This window comes from Oncorhynchus kisutch, linkage group LG16, assembly GCF_002021735.2.
Source record: "Oncorhynchus kisutch isolate 150728-3 linkage group LG16, Okis_V2, whole genome shotgun sequence".
Taxonomy (NCBI): Eukaryota; Metazoa; Chordata; class Actinopteri; order Salmoniformes; family Salmonidae; genus Oncorhynchus; species Oncorhynchus kisutch.
In genome coordinates, this window is record NC_034189.2 from 14,094,173 (window position 1) to 14,109,996 (window position 15,824).

General features: G+C 45.7%; 1 protein-coding gene across 6 annotated transcripts in view; it reads left to right on the forward strand.

Moving 5' to 3' along the window:
- The first annotated feature begins 3,138 nt into the window (after nucleotides 1–3,138).
- LOC109906189 (dynactin subunit 1-like) overlaps nucleotides 3,139–15,824 on the forward strand; it is a 42,547-nt gene continuing 29,861 nt past the window's right edge. The window contains exons 1-11 of one of the 6 annotated variants that reach the window (XM_031791839.1): nucleotides 3,139–3,304; nucleotides 6,283–6,537; nucleotides 6,944–7,022; nucleotides 8,645–8,676; nucleotides 8,820–8,837; nucleotides 10,123–10,146; nucleotides 13,245–13,400; nucleotides 14,225–14,248; nucleotides 14,727–14,807; nucleotides 14,958–15,074; nucleotides 15,430–15,634. In XM_031791839.1, coding sequence (XP_031647699.1) covers nucleotides 6,310–6,537; nucleotides 6,944–7,022; nucleotides 8,645–8,676; nucleotides 8,820–8,837; nucleotides 10,123–10,146; nucleotides 13,245–13,400; nucleotides 14,225–14,248; nucleotides 14,727–14,807; nucleotides 14,958–15,074; nucleotides 15,430–15,634 — 964 coding nt within the window. In that variant the 5' untranslated portion in view covers nucleotides 3,139–3,304; nucleotides 6,283–6,309. The remainder of the gene's footprint in view (nucleotides 3,305–6,282; nucleotides 6,538–6,943; nucleotides 7,023–8,644; nucleotides 8,677–8,819; nucleotides 8,838–10,122; nucleotides 10,147–13,244; nucleotides 13,401–14,224; nucleotides 14,249–14,726; nucleotides 14,808–14,957; nucleotides 15,075–15,429; nucleotides 15,635–15,824) is intronic. The other 5 variants (XM_031791842.1, XM_031791841.1, XM_031791840.1 and 2 more) reach the window with 5 other exon arrangements.

Consider the following 15,824-nt stretch of genomic DNA (forward strand, 5'->3'; position numbering starts at 1 on the left):
ATTGGCCATCTCCGCACAGCCCAATGATTTATTATAAGTGACACTTATTCTGTGCACAGGTCTATTTCGTTTTCTTCATCGGGTTTGCTATCGTCTTAGAGTGAGAAAAAACAGTAGGCAAAACATTATTCACTGCGTGCCACAAAGTAAGCTGCTTATCTCAGTCTCTGTCTCTAGTTCTTATAGAGAGCTGAGAGCTCAACGTTTTGTATATGCGGTGGAATGCTTCAGATGGTACTTCAGATGGAAGGTTGGTTACACTGTTGCATAAAGTGAAGTTGTACTACAGCTGAGCTACAGACACCCAGTCAGTCTCTTTTTCTCTCCCTCACATTTCTCACATAGATCTGGGCTGCTGCCTTTCCTCCTTCCTGACTACAGTCTCCCCAACCAGATGGTTATATAATTGTTGGACTGAAAGGCATGTTAAAACCATCATGCTGTGTGGGTTTTAGGATGGGATAAGTACACCTTTTATTTGATGATTTTAGTGTTATCCCGAGGTTGAAGCACTAAACATAAGCTACCTACAAAAAGTATTTTGTCAGCCCTTTACAAAGTATTTATTTTTGTATTTTTAATTTGATGTATTTATCAGTGATCCCCATTAGCTGCCAAGTATTAGGGTTAGGTCAAGGCAGCAGCTACTATTCCTGGGGTCCAAACACATTAAGGCACTTACATCACACATAAAACAAAAGATAAAAACAGTACATCATATAACATTAACACACCACTACATATCAAAATGTATAATACCACCATACAACAATGTTACAATGTACGCGTGTGTGTGTAGAGTGTGTTTGCTAGCGTGTGTGCGTGTGCGTCTGTTTCTCTTCACTGTCCCCGCTGTTCCATAAGGTGTATTTTTATCTGTGCTGGCTATCTCTAACATTCATAGTTCTCTTTTCATCATAGAGAGCCTTTAACAGCCAACAATCTAAGATAGCTTACCAAGCCATTGAATAAAAGGCTCTGAATATCTTTTCCATCTGAGTAATCTATGTTGACTACCACAACTATGCTTCAAGGCAAGCAACACTGAACCATGCATGAGAGTACAAGTTCTGGACGACTGTGTGATCTCGCTCTCCGTACCTGATATGAGTCAGACCTTTAAAGGCCACAGAGCCAGACAGATTACCAGCAAGTGTACTCAGAGCATGCGCTGACCAGCTGGCAAGTGTCTTCGCTGACATTTTCAACCTCTCCCTGACCCCGTCTGCAATACCTACATGTTTCAAGCAGACCACCATAGTCCCTGTGCCCAAGAACGCCAAGGTAAGTAAGCAGCCTTTCACAAGCCTTAACGTGTGCGAGCCGGAACGGCTCATATGAGCAGGAGCCTATCTCCTGTTTCTGTAGCCTGAGGCAGCTTGACGTATAAGTAAACCCCCTGAACAGGACACCAACGTAACCTGTCTAAATGACTATGTAGCCATGAAATGCTTTGAAAGGCTGGTCATGGCTCACATCAACACCTTTATCCCAGAAACCCTAGACCCACTTCAATTCACATACCGCCCCAAACAGATCCACAGATGATGCAATCTCTATTACACTTCACACTTCCCTTTCCCACCTGAACAAAATGAACACCTATGTGAGAATGCTGTTCGTTGACGATAGCTCAGCATTCAACACCATAGTGCCCTCCAAGCTCATCACTAAGTTCAGGACCCTGGGATTGAACATGTCCCTCTGCTACTGGGTCCTGGACTTCCTGACAGGCCACCACCTCCTGAAACAACACATTCACCACGCTGACCCTCAACACAGGGGCCCTCAGAGATGCGTGCATATTCCCCTACCGTACTCCCTCTTCACCCACGACTGTGTGGCCGCGCACGACTCCAACACCATCATAAAGTTAGCTGACGACACAACATGGTTGGCCTGATCACCGATGATGATGAGAGCCTACAGGGAGGTCAGAGACCTGGCAGTGTGGTGCCAGGACAACAACCTCTTTCTCAACGTCAGCAAGACAAAGGATCTGATAATAGGATAATAGGAAATTGAGACCCGAACACACCCCCATCCACATTGACAGGGCTGTAGTGGAGCGGGTCGAGAGCTTTAAGTTCCTTGGTGTCCACATCACTAAGGAATTATCAAGGTGGGGACACAGTGGGGAAAAAGGCATGAGAACGCCTCTTCCCCCATCAGGAGGCTGAAAAGATTTGTCATGGGCCATCAGCTCCTCAAAAGGTTCTACAGCTGCACCATTGAGAGCATCTTGGCAACTGGCAACTGCTCGGCTTCTGACGAGGCGCTACAGAGGGTAGTGCGCACTGCCCAGTACATCATTGGGGCCGAGCTCCCTGCCATCCAGGACCTCTATACCACCCAAGTCATACTGTTCTCTCAGCTACTGCATGGTAATCAGTACTGATGCACCAAGTGTAGAACCAACAGGACCCTGAACAGCTTTTACCCCCAAGCCATAAGACTGCTATTTGGGTAACTATTTAATAGTTAGTCCAGGTAGCTATTTAACTATCTGCATTTACCCTTTTTGCACTAACTCTTGACTCATCACATATGCTGCTGCTAATGTTTAATATCTATCCTGTTGCTGAAATACCTCCTATCTCTGCATGTCGACTCGGTACCTACCATGTGGATATAGCCAAATTATAGTTACTCGTTGTGTATTTACTCCTTGTGTTATTATTTTTATATTATTTCTCTCTGCATTGTTGGGAAGGGCCCTAAGCATTTCACTGTTAGTCTACACCTGTTGTTTACAAGAATGTGCCAAAGAATGTGTATTCGATTTTTGATACCTGTAAATCAAAATCTCAAATAATGTCCCCATGGGAGAACCATTTGGTGAACCCTTTTGGTTCCAGGTAGAACCCTTTTGAGTTCCACGTAGAGGCCTTTCTGCAGATGGTGGGACATGGAACTCAAAAGGGTTCTGCCGGGAACCAAAAATGTTTCTCCTATGGGAGAAATAACCCTTTTGGAAACGTTTTTTATACGGAGCTCATGTGAGTGGAAAAACAGTACAAATATTTGAATCAGTTTTGTTTCTATATAAACGTTTTGGGTATTGCTAGTTAAATTAATTTCACTTTTGTCAGAAGAACCGGAAGTAGACCATTTATAATCAGAAAAAAATCACCGGAAGTTGGTGTGGGGTGGACCGTTCTTATAATATAGGGTGGACCGTTCTTATAATATAGGGTGGACATGGTATTTTGCTAACTGACCCTTACATGTATATTTTTTTCTTCCGTTTAACCAACAAGTTATTTTGGAGCATCATACCGAACCTAACTTTGTCAATTTGCAGGTAGGTGGCAGAAGTTTGCTAACGTTATCTAGCTTCTCAAGATTATTGACTGTTAGGCTAACACTTCGGATCTAGTATAACGTTAGCTATGAATCTGACGTTCGCTAGCTAGCGTTACTAGCTACAATGAAATATATTGTTGATTTAACGTTAGCTAGCAAATTATTTTAGTTAACGTTACCTCGCTAGAGTCACTGCTTCTTTCTATGGGAAAACTGTATGAATATACAATTTTCAGAGTAGTTAGCTAGCTAATTTGTTTGCTCGAGCTACCTGACGTTAGCTAACATTACAATCAGATTTTTTGACTGACACGAAACACACCACAGTTAGCTAGCTTAGTAACCAACTAGCGTTAGCTAACTAAGTTAGATGGCAAACGTTAACCACTGAACCTGGCTGGCCAGCTAGCTAGTTTAGCTTGCCAACTGTCATAATGTTTGTGCTGGATGACACTTTCACCTGATCTTACAGGGCAAGATGACACTGACAACCTCTGAAGTAGATACATACTCCTGAAAAGGAGGATGATCATTTCTATTGGTGACGGTCAAGTGCTGACATGAGCATAATCAGAAACACATCCTTTCTCACTGACTGACTGATGTTCTTCTTTCAGTACAGAGGTCCATATCAGGCCCTACTAGTGTCTTGTCAGGTATTGTTATGGCAAGATTATTTTCTGTTTTCCCATAATGATCTAGCTGCTACCGCTGGAGACAACAATGTTATTGCGTACTTGTTGGGATTCGGGAGAAGTACACAAGCTCACTTAAGAGTTGTGATGATTTCTGGATGCTGAAGGCGAAGCATCACTAATAGCTTCCCCTGCCAGAGACCCATCTCTTTTTCACCCCTCTCCTGTCTCTGTCACAAACACTTCCTCTCAGAAAAATTGTGAGAGAAGCTAGGAGGAGAGATGGGAAAAGCTTACACTGTTTGATACTGTTGCTATTTTGCGGATAAATAAGGCAACAAGTCAATATGGCTGGAATGCACAGGCGGCATTCCGTGGCCGTCCTGGCAATGGGCCGGGGTAGCTTGGTGAGTCCTATCTGATATTCTGTCTAAGACTAGACTAGTTCCTACGTATGAGTTGATTTGATTATACAGACAAACAGCAACAGTCAGTTATTTTACCTAAGGCTAGTGATTGTCTATAGGCTACTTTTGATTTGATACTTCGGTCAACCATTTTTAGTGGTGCCACATTCGAGAACAGAACTGTATCAAGAGCAGTTTCCTTGTTGATTCTGCTGGCAAAGAAATTAAGTTAAAATACTAGTTTTACTCACAATGCAGGCTATGCAGCACGGTGCTGAAGATGATGATTTTGGTGATGATGATGATGAAATAACATGTTGCGGCTCCATGATCTGTTCACCGCTTCAGCTGAAGAAGTCACGGTTAGGAAGGAAGGGTCGACTATTCCAATGTCAATGGCATTTCCTGGATGTTCCGGTGTTATGACATAAGAGCTCAGTTTCTAGTTCTCTTGTTTCTAGTTTCTGACTAACACCATTCCTGCCATGATCCTGGCTACTCCTCCCAGTTGTCTGCCTTTCGGACTATATCTATCAGGCTAGCTACAGCTAATCTGGTCTCCTCTCACATGGCATTGCCTCCCTGAAGACCCACATATGATGTTTGCCATGTTCCTCCATGGCCCATTTTGACCATTTCTCAAAAATGTCCTCAGTTTGGGTAGACGGTGAGCGGTACTGTCTGTGTGTCTACCGGCAGTAATAGTTAGTCTGCTGAACCATATGACTGGGTGTGTGACTGCTCTGTCCTCAGGCTGTCTGTGGCCTAGCTAGCATGAGTCAGCTGGCTCTGTGTCTGTCTATATGGCCTAGCTAGCTAAGAGTCAGCTAGTTGACATTCAGAAGAGGGAACTAGACCTTGTGGATATATCATCAATAAGTTTTTTTTCTAATACTTGTTGTGGAATAGGCCTAAATCAGCCATTTTCCCTCTCAGCATCTTCCTGGCAATCTTATTAGACAAGTCAGTTAAGAACAAATTCTTATTTACAATGTCGGCCTACCAAAAGGCAAAATGCTTCCCGCTGGGATTAAAAATACAAATATAGGACAAAACACACAACTGCTTTGCTTTATCTTGGCCAGGTCGCAGTTGTAAATGAGAACTTGTTCTCAACTAGCCTACCTGGTTAAATAAAGGTAAGCTAGTTGAGAACACATGACAACACAGCATGGTAGCAACACAACATGACAACAACATGGTAGCAGCACAAAACATAATACAAACATCATTGGGCACAGACAACAGCACCAAGGGCAAGAAGGTAGAGACAGAATGCATCACGCAAAGCAGCTACAACTGTCAGTAAGATTGTCCATGATTGAGTCTTTGAATGAAGAGATTGAGATAAAACTGTCCAGTTTGAGTGTTTGTTGCAGCTCATTCCAGTCACTAGCTCCAGATAACTGAAAAGAGGAGCAACCCAGGGATGTGTGTGCTTTGGGGACCTTTAACAGAATGTGACTGGCAGAATGGGTGTTGTATGTGGAGGATGAGGGCTGCAGTAGGTATCTCAGTTAGGGGGGAGTGAGGCCTAAGAGGGTTTTATAAATAAGCATCAACCAGTGGTCTTGTGACGGGTTTACAGAGGAGTATAGAGTGCAGTGATGTGTCCTGTAAGGAGCATTGGTGGCAAATCTGATGGCCGAGTTGATGGCATGGAATGCTGTCATCAATAAAAACATGTTTGCGTGCTTCACTTTGTTGTTGTGGAAAATCCAATGTTCAAATGTTTTATCTTAGATCTATCTTTCTATCTTCACACCAAGAACTCAGTTGTCATTGTTTCTTGTTTGTGGATAAATTACAGATTTCCAGGCACACAGAGAAGTGCAAAGATCACAAAAAAATCTAACCGAGGTGAGGCTGTAAACTAACACCAGCAGTCACAAGGTCCTCTGTCCTAAACTATGTTCTCTCTGTCCACCCCCTAGATTTCCGGCAGCCCCCTCCTGAGCAAGATGAGTGCGGACGGGGGAGGCAAGCCTGCCAAGGTGGGCTCGGTGGTGGAGGTGATCGGTAAGGGCCAGCGTGGCACGGTGGCGTATGTGGGCGCCACGCTCTTTGCCACGGGTAAGTGGGTGGGTGTGATCCTGGATGAGCCCAAGGGCAAGAATGATGGCACGGTCCAGGGGAAGAGATACTTCCAGTGTGATGAGAACTGCGGCATCTTTGTGCGCCAGTCCCAGGTAACTAAGCTAACCCTCCATACCACACACACAGACAACCTCTCTCTAACTGACACACACACACACTCTCTCTCTAACTGTGAGACACACACAGACACACTCTCTCTCTAACTGTGAGACACACACAGACACACTCTCTCTCTAACTGTGAGACACACACAGACACACTCTCTCTCTAACTGTGAGACACACACAGACACACTCTCTCTCTAACTGAGACACACACAGACACACTCTCTCTCTAACTGTGAGACACACACACACTCACTCTCTAACTGTGACACACACACACACTCACTCTCTAACTGTGACACACACACACACTCTCTCTCTAACTGTGACACACACATTGTGGAAGAGTAATAGACTGGTGTATTGAACCGGTCTCCCTCTCTCTCCTTATCAGATCCAGCTAGTGGAAGATGGTGCCACCTCTCCAGACATCCCAGAATCTTCCACTGCCAAGTTCCTGTCCAAGCAGAAAGGTGAGCAGAATAACAAAGCTGTAGCCTTCATTTACATGGCCTCAGATAGCATCAGGATTGGGGTTAATTTAATTTAAGTCAATTCAGTAAGTAAACTGAAATTCCAATTCTAATTGTCCTCAATGCTACTTTACTTCCTGAGTTCTCCCCACCCTGGATAGCATGGCACTGATCTTTAGGCTACAATCATAAAGACAACACTAACCAGGTTTCCATCCAACGTTTTTAAGCGAGTAAAGTACATGTTGGATAAAAAATGTCATGACAGGCCTGATAGAAACATAAAATGTGTCAGTGAACTTTCCACATGTCAACAACTAAATACTCTAGACATGGTGGGATCTTTTTGTGTTGCAGAAACTCTTTATGCACAAATATTGATATAATACCCATCATATGGAAGTAAACTTGGAGTCACGCGATGACATGTTGTGTGGTCTTCCCACTACGACTCGCTGGGAAACCATGCAGTTCATTAGACTACAGATGAAATGAGGGATGAATTTATAACTATATATAATAATTATAATAACTATATAATGCCATTAATTTATTTTTATTTTAATGAGAAATCCATCAGTAGAGTTAAATGCCATGGAAAACCATTGAACTTTTCTATTCACTACATGGGAATGAAAGCGCAGAATCAAATCAAATCAAATCAAATTTATTTATATAGCCCTTCGTACATCAGCTGATATCTCAAAGTGCTGTACAGAAACCCAGCCTAAAACCCCAAACAGCAAGCAATGCAGGTGTAGAAGCACGGTGGCTAGGAAAAACTCCCTAGAAAGGCCAATACCTAGGAAGAAACCTAGAGAGGAACCAGGCTATGTGGGGTGGCCAGTCCTCTTCTGGCTGTGCCGGGTGGAGATTATAACAGAACATGGCCAAGATGTTCAATGTTCATAAATGACCAGCATGGTCGAATAATAATAAGGCAGAACAGTTGAAACTAGAGCAGCAGCACAGTCAGGTGGAAGTTGAAACTGGAGCAGCAGCATGGCCAGGTAGACTGGGGACAGCAAGGAGTCATCATGTCAGGTAGTCCTGGGGCATGGTCCTAGGGCTCAGGTCCTCCGAGAGAGAGAAAGAAAGAGAGAAGGAGAGAATTAGAGAACGCACACTTAGATTCACACAGGACACCGAATAGGACAGGAGAAGTACTCCAGATATAACAAACTGACCCCAGCCCCCCGACACATAAACTACTGCAGCATAAATACTGGAGGCTGAGACAGGAGGGGTCAGGAGACACTGTGGCCCCATCCGAGGACACCCCCGGACAGGGCCAAACAGGAAGGATATAACCCCACCCACTTTGCCAAAGCACAGCCCCCACACCACTAGTAAATGTTATGTGCACTACAGGATCACGCACAGCCTTTTAATCCCCACAAGTCCATGTGATGGCAACTCATCTTTGGTGGGGAAATGCGCGTGTTGTTGTTAAGCAGATATAGAATATTCGCATGAGAATCTGTTGCCGATTGGATGGAAACCTAGCTACTGTAACATGTTATATTACGGTCCACTTCAAGTATTTGTAAAGGGTTTAGAAGTAGTTTATAAATGGTTGTGTGTGTTTATAATAATAACATATGATCTGTTTTTATCTTCAGACATCCCTGAGATTCCAAAATCAGTCAAACAGGTACAGGAAACATACAGACCTTTTGTTTGGGAGCGATTTCCATCCCTCTCCTTTTCTCTCCCTCCATGTGACCTACCTGACCTCTTCCCTCTTTTCTACTTCTCTCTATCCCTCTATCCTCTCCCCCCCAAATACCATTACAGACGCCTGTTTCCAAGAAGGTATAGATATTATAAACTATGCTCACCTACTTTGTCACGGTGGTTGCTTGCTTGTCACGTTTTCTTTTGAAAAAGGCTGTTCAGGGTAATATTTTTGGCCTGTTATAGCTTTTCTTTTGAATTAGGCTGTTCAGGGTAATATTTTTGGCCTGTCATAGCTTTTCTGTCGTTCGTCTTCTGTTCTGTATTCTGCTAATGGATCACATGGGTGTTTCATGTCACCGTACATTTTCACTTTGGTTCCATGTTCTGGCTGTTAGGTTCATTTAGGAGCATGATGTTCCATGTTCTGGCTGTTAGGTTCATTTAGGAGCATGATGTTCCATGTTCTGGCTGTTAGGTTCATTTAGGAGCATGATGTTCCATGTTCTGGCTGTTTGACACATATAGGAGCATGATGTTCCATGTTCTGGCTGTTAGGTTCATTTAGGAGCATGATGTTCCATGTTCTGGCTGTTTGACACATATAGGAGCATGATGTTCCATGTTCTGGATGTTAGGTTCATTTTTTATATACATGTATTTATATTTATTATTTTTGTGTGTGTGTATATATATATATATATATATATGTGTATTTTTTTTTGTTGATATATATATATATCTCTAAAAAAAAAAATACATTTTTTTTTGTATTCTTGCATTGTGATGCGCCTTGTTTTTGCCTCAACTTCACTTGGGATTATTTTATTTTGTAACTTATTTTAAGTCATGTTATATACTTTTTAACATCGACTTCACCCACTTATATATTAACTACAGTACGTCTCCTCAGTTTTTAGCGGTTTTTAGCGGTTATCAGCTCAAACTTCATACTTGCATAAAGACTTAAAGAAAAATTCCACCCAAAAACTCTCTTTTGGTATTTGTTTGATTACTCAATAGTTGATATAGTTCTAAAATGTTTTGCAGGTCAGCAATGAAGTTTTCAAGATATGCAGCTTTCAAATACAGAAATACAGTCGGTATGTTGCATCATATGATGCAAAGTGCGTCAAACCGGCTGTGTTTCTGTATGTCAACAATGAAGCAAATACTGAGAGTTTTTGGGTGGAGTTTTCCTTGAAGTGACTAAGGGGAATGCAATAACACACAGCAGTCCAGCCTGCTGGAGAGCGATATATCAGTGTGTTTTGACTAATATTAACCCTGTGTGTTTCTGCCTCTCTGCCCTGCTAACTACTGCCCTTCGCCGTCTCTGCTGGGCCTGTGTGTGTGTGTTCTCTATCCTCTCCTCCGCCGCTACTATACCCTCCTCCTCTTCCTCCTCCTCCTCCTCCTCCAGTCCGTCACCCGTCGTAGCACCAAGGTGAGCTTGTTATGAACAGCAGACACTGGTAAAAGGGTTCTGTTAAAGACGAGCCCACCAGTCCATTCCTACTGTAAAGACGAGCCCACCTGTCCATTCCTACTGTAGATCGTGTAGACCTTGTTATGAACAGCAGACGCTGTGGTAAAAGGGTTCTGTTAAAGACGAGCCCACCTGTCCATTCCTACTGTAGATCGTGTCGACCTTGTTATGAACAGCAGACGCTGTGGTAAAAGGGTTCTGTTAAAGACGAGCCCACCTGTCCATTCCTACTGTAGATCGTGTCGACCTTGTGATGTCACAGCTGCACGCTCTGAGGTAGATTAGAGCAATGGAATGTGACAGAGTAGGAAAGTAGCTCACCACAGTCTGCGAAGGAATGATGTTTTAGAGTGGGAGATCTCCTGCTACAGTTTAACATCATAGACTGAGATAATCAACAGTCAGTATTTGACTTGAAAGTATGTCTCACGTCAGTACATGGTGTGTGTATCTTTTTAGGCCTAACTATAGAATGTGAGAGTAGTAGAGTGTATAAAGTTGTTCTAGAAGATTCCCTCAGGAAGAGAGAACAGCAGTAGACAGCTCTTCAACCCCTAACAGTCTACTCTCATACAACAGTGGAACACTCCAGGTCGTCTCTCCTCCTCCAGCTCCCTCCCCTCCCTCCTCATGGTACGTTCCAGGCCTCAAAGCACCTGACTCCCCTGGGAGAGATCAACTGTGGTCCTGGAGGGGTGAACTCTGGTCATTCCTGGAGGGGTGAACAAAGGTCAAATTCACTGCAATAACTGGAAAAACGACAGCGTAGTTAGTTTTAGTATTTTAAACCAAAGTTCCCACAAAATGTGAAACAGTAACTTACTACTGTAGTAGTGCCTCTAAAACCAGAGTTCACCCTTTTACACACAGTTCAGTTCACCTGGCCAGTTCCTTGAGAACTGTTGGTACTTTTTGGTGGAGGCCAGATCAGCACAGTAAAGGGTGACTTATATGGCACTGGGTGTGGTATTTGCTCACCACGGCAGGTTTCACTTAGATACGGGTTTACTGGAGTTCACCTGGGCTCTGGGTGGAATGTTTCTGTGAGTTCTGGGAGCAGTCTGTTTTTATGGTCACTGGGATTAACAGGTAATGGTACGGTCTCACAGATGTAGTTCTCTTTTACATGTATTTTACTTGTATTTCTCCCTCTTCCTGTTCTCCTCTCTCGCTCCCCTTTCTCTTTCTATCTTTTCTTTACCTCTCTCTACCTCCCTCTACCTCCCCCCTCCCCCACCTCTCTCTACCTCCACCCTCTACCCCCTCTCTCCCCCCACCTCTCTCTACCCCCTCCCACACCTCTACCTACCCCCTCTCACACCCCTCTACCTACCACCTCCCACACCCCTCTACCTACCACCTCCCACACCCCTCTACCTACCACCTCCCACACCTCTCTACCTACCACCTCCCACACCTCTCTCTACCTACCACCTCCCACACCTCTCTCTACCTACCACCTCCCACACCTCTCTCTACCTACCACCTCCCACACCTCTCTCTACCTACCACCTCCCACACCTCTCTCTACCTACCACCTCCCACACCACTCTCTACTTACCCCCTCCCACACCTCTCTCTACACCTACCCCCTCCCACACCTCTCTCTCCCACACCTCTCTCTCCCACACCTCTCTCTCCCACACCTCTCTCTACCCCTACCCCCTCCCACACCTCTCTCTACCCCTACCCCCTCCCACACCTCTCCCTACCCCCTCCCACACCTCTCTCTACCCCTACCCCCTCCCACACCTCTCTCTACCCCTACCCCCTCCCACACCTCTCTCTACCCCTACCCCCCTCCCACAACTCTCTCTACCCCTACCTCCTCCCACACACCTCTACCTACCACCTCCCACACCTCTCTCTACCTACCACCTCCCACACCTCTCTACCTACCACCTCCCACACCTCTCTACCTACCACCTCCCACACCTCTCTCTACCTACCCCCTCCCACACCTCTCTCTACCTACCCCCTCCCACACCTCTCTCTACCTACCACCTCCCACACCTCTCTCTACCTACCACCTCCCACACCTCTCTCTACCTACCACCTCCCACACCTCTCTCTACCTTCCACCTCCCACACCTCTCTCTACTTACCCCCTCCCACACCTCTCTCTACACCTACCCCCTCCCACACCTCTCTCTTCCCCCTCCCACAACTCTCTCTTCCCCCTCCCACAACTCTCTCTACCCCCTCCCACAACTCTCTCTACCCCCTCCCACAACTCTCTCTACCCCCTCCCACAACTCTCTCTACCCCCCTCCCACAACTCTCTCTACCCCCCCTCCCACAACTCTCTCTACCCCCCTCCCACAACTCTCTCTACCCCTACCCCCCTCCCACAACTCTCTCTACCCCTACCTCCTCCACACACCTCTACCTACCACCTCCCACACCTCTCTCTACCTACCACCTCCCACACCTCTCTACCTACCACCTCCCACACCTCTCTACCTACCACCTCCCACACCTCTCTCTACCTACCACCTCCCACACCTCTCTCTACCTACCACCTCCCACACCTCTCTCTACCTACCACCTCCCACACCTCTCTCTACCTACCACCTCCCACACCTCTCTCTACCTACCACCTCCCACACCTCTCTCTACCTACCACCCTCCCACACCTCTCTCTACTTACCCCCTCCCACACCTCTCTCTACACCTACCCCCTCCCACACCTCTCTTCCCCCTCCCACAACTCTCTCTTCCCCCTCCCACAACTCTCTCTACCCCCTCCCACAACTCTCTCTACCCCCTCCCACAACTCTCTCTACCCCCTCCCACAACTCTCTCTACCCCCTCCCACAACTCTCTCTACCCCCCTCCCACAACTCTCTCTACCCCCCTCCCACAACTCTCTCTACCCCCCTCCCACAACTCTCTCTACCCCCTCCCACAACTCTCTACCCCCCTCCCACAACTCTCTCTACCCCTACCCCCTCCCACACCTCTCTCTACCCCTACCCCCTCCCACACCTCTCTCTACCTACCACCTCTCTCTACCTACCACCTCCCACACCTCTCTCTACCCCTACCCCCTCCAGGCTCCCCGAGCCATCGGCTTGTCCAGCTCTCGGTCCAGGGAGGATGTCAGCGAGGGCAGCCTGTCTTCCAAGGGTGCGCTTGGGGCTCCTGTCGTCCCCCTGCCCAGCGGCATCCCCGCCACGTCCGGAGCTCCACCCCCCGCCACCCCTAGCAAGGTCAGTCCACAACCCCCTGTGGCCAATCAGATCATCACCTTAGGTTCTGGGGAGCTTTTTGGTCTAGCACAAAAAGAAAACACCCCATTTATCATAACATTGATACGTTGTTGGATATGTTTACTACTGGGCTGGAACAAAAGCCTGCAGCCTGATATGTAATTTATATAGAGCTGAGACGATAAACCCCCAAAATTATCGACACATACCACTTAATGAGGACATTTTGATGACATTCATTACGATAATTAGCCTATTCTACAGAAAAGTGAAGTTTGAAATTAAGTTTGCTAATATGGGGTGATTATTGGGATAATGGCGACTGTGCATGAAGATGGCGACCCCCATGTACTTACCACACATTCCTTGTTTTGCTAAGTTTGCAGTGTTGTTCATCACGCTCCGTTACTATTTGTACGGTCATTGGCACCGTGTACATGATCCCAAAGCTTTAAGACGCAGACAATGAAACAATGTTTACTGGCACATTGAACCATGTCGCTCACCGTAGTTTAAGAACTCTGTGGGTAGTGCTAAAAACAAGATGTCATATCTGAAATCCTCCATCTTTAGGGACCGTCGGCCGTTGATGGCTACAACATTCAAACTAGCAGCAGTAGTAGTTTGAAGGGTGACAACAAAAGCTGGTGCACATTATTGTAAACGTATCATTCTATTTGTTGTATTGATTCAGTCAGTTTATGGTGATTGTATCTTTTTGTCCGCATCGCCCAGCTTCACCATGATATCACCTCCATCCATTGTGTTTCCTCATTCGTTGTCTGTTCACTGTTGTGTTCCGTCCATGTTGTCGTTGTAAACAGGCTGAGCCTCCTGCATCAATGCAGGTAGGGTAACAGTATCTGAACGCATGCTTATCTGGTCTGGGCATGTTGTTTGACAAACAAACCGGGGTTGCCCCAAATGGCACCCTATTCCCTATATAGTGTACTGCTTAATAGGGAATACGGTGCCATTTGGGACATATCCATTTGGGAATTATCCTGGGATCATAGGGTGCTACTCCCCAGCCTCACTACCACTGCCCTTCACCTGCATGCCAACAGAGGGCAGAGTTTCTTTGGTTTGATATTACTGAGTAAAGGAGTTTACTCCAGACACAGTTCCTGGTGGTGGGAGCATGTCTTGGAGCTTTTGAGGTGTTTTTTTTGGAATGTGGGTTCTAACGTCTCTGGTTGCTTTGAGATGTCCACTATCCCCTCTCTCAATGCCCCCCCTCCATCCCTTCCTATTCACCCCCCCCCGTTCTCTCTCTGTCTTCCCTGACGTGTTCACCTTCACACCTTAACCTCTCCGTGTTCCCAGGAGGAAGAGTCTCTGCGTGGCCAGGTGAAGGACCTAGAGGAGAAGCTGGAGACCCTGAAGATGAAGCGGGCGGAGGACAAGGTCTTTGTCTTTTTAATAATCTATTTATCTTGTTATTATATTATGTACAGCATGAATATACAAATATAAAGACATCTAAAGTAGATTTTATTTGGATAAATATGTAATAACTTGTATTATTATTTATTCATATTTACAATGATTATTCAGGTCAAGCTGAAGGAGCTGGAGAAACACAAGATTCAGCTGGAGCAGCTCCAGGAGTGGAAGACCAAGATGCAGGAGCAGCAGACGGACCTGCAGAAACAACTCAAAGAGGCCAAGAAGGTACAGTACACACCAGAAACGTGAATGATTAACCTCTATGGTAGACACCTTTTTGAAATGAGTACAGAACCTTCACGCTTCTTTTCGGGTTTCTGTCCACTTCTCTTATTAAATCAGAGTACTTGGCAAGACTTCAAGTAACAAACCGGTAGTCATTAACCTAGGATAATTAAAAGGTCATCCCTTATGTAATGTTGTACCAGGTATGGAAGTCTGTTGTCAGGTACCTAGTTTTAGCTTTGGTTAGATTGACATTGCTAATGATGTCCACTCTTGTCATTCTGGATTTTTTGCGTATTTCGTCTGACTCTGTTCATTCACAAATGTGAGATTTACACTCATGTTCCTCTCCCAGGATGCCCGGGAGGCATTGGAGGCCAAGGACCGCTATATGGAGGAGATGTCAGACACGGCGGACGCCATCGAGATGGCCACCCTGGACAAGGAGATGGCCGAGGAGCGGTCCGAAAGCCTGCAGGTGGAGGTGGAGTCGCTGAAGGAGAAGGTGGAGGAACTCACCATGGACCTGGAGATAATTAAACACGAGGTTGAGGAGAAAGGTTAGAGATCACTAGTAGTGAGTTGCTATAAAAGGCTGCTCTATTTATGGTATCTCATCCCATACAGAGGGTCAAAGATCATACCCCCAAAACATGCTAACCTCCCCTGTTATTGTAATGGTGAGAGGTTAGCATGTCTTGGGGGTATGATCTTTGACTCTAACTTTCTCACTCATCATTCACGATTCAT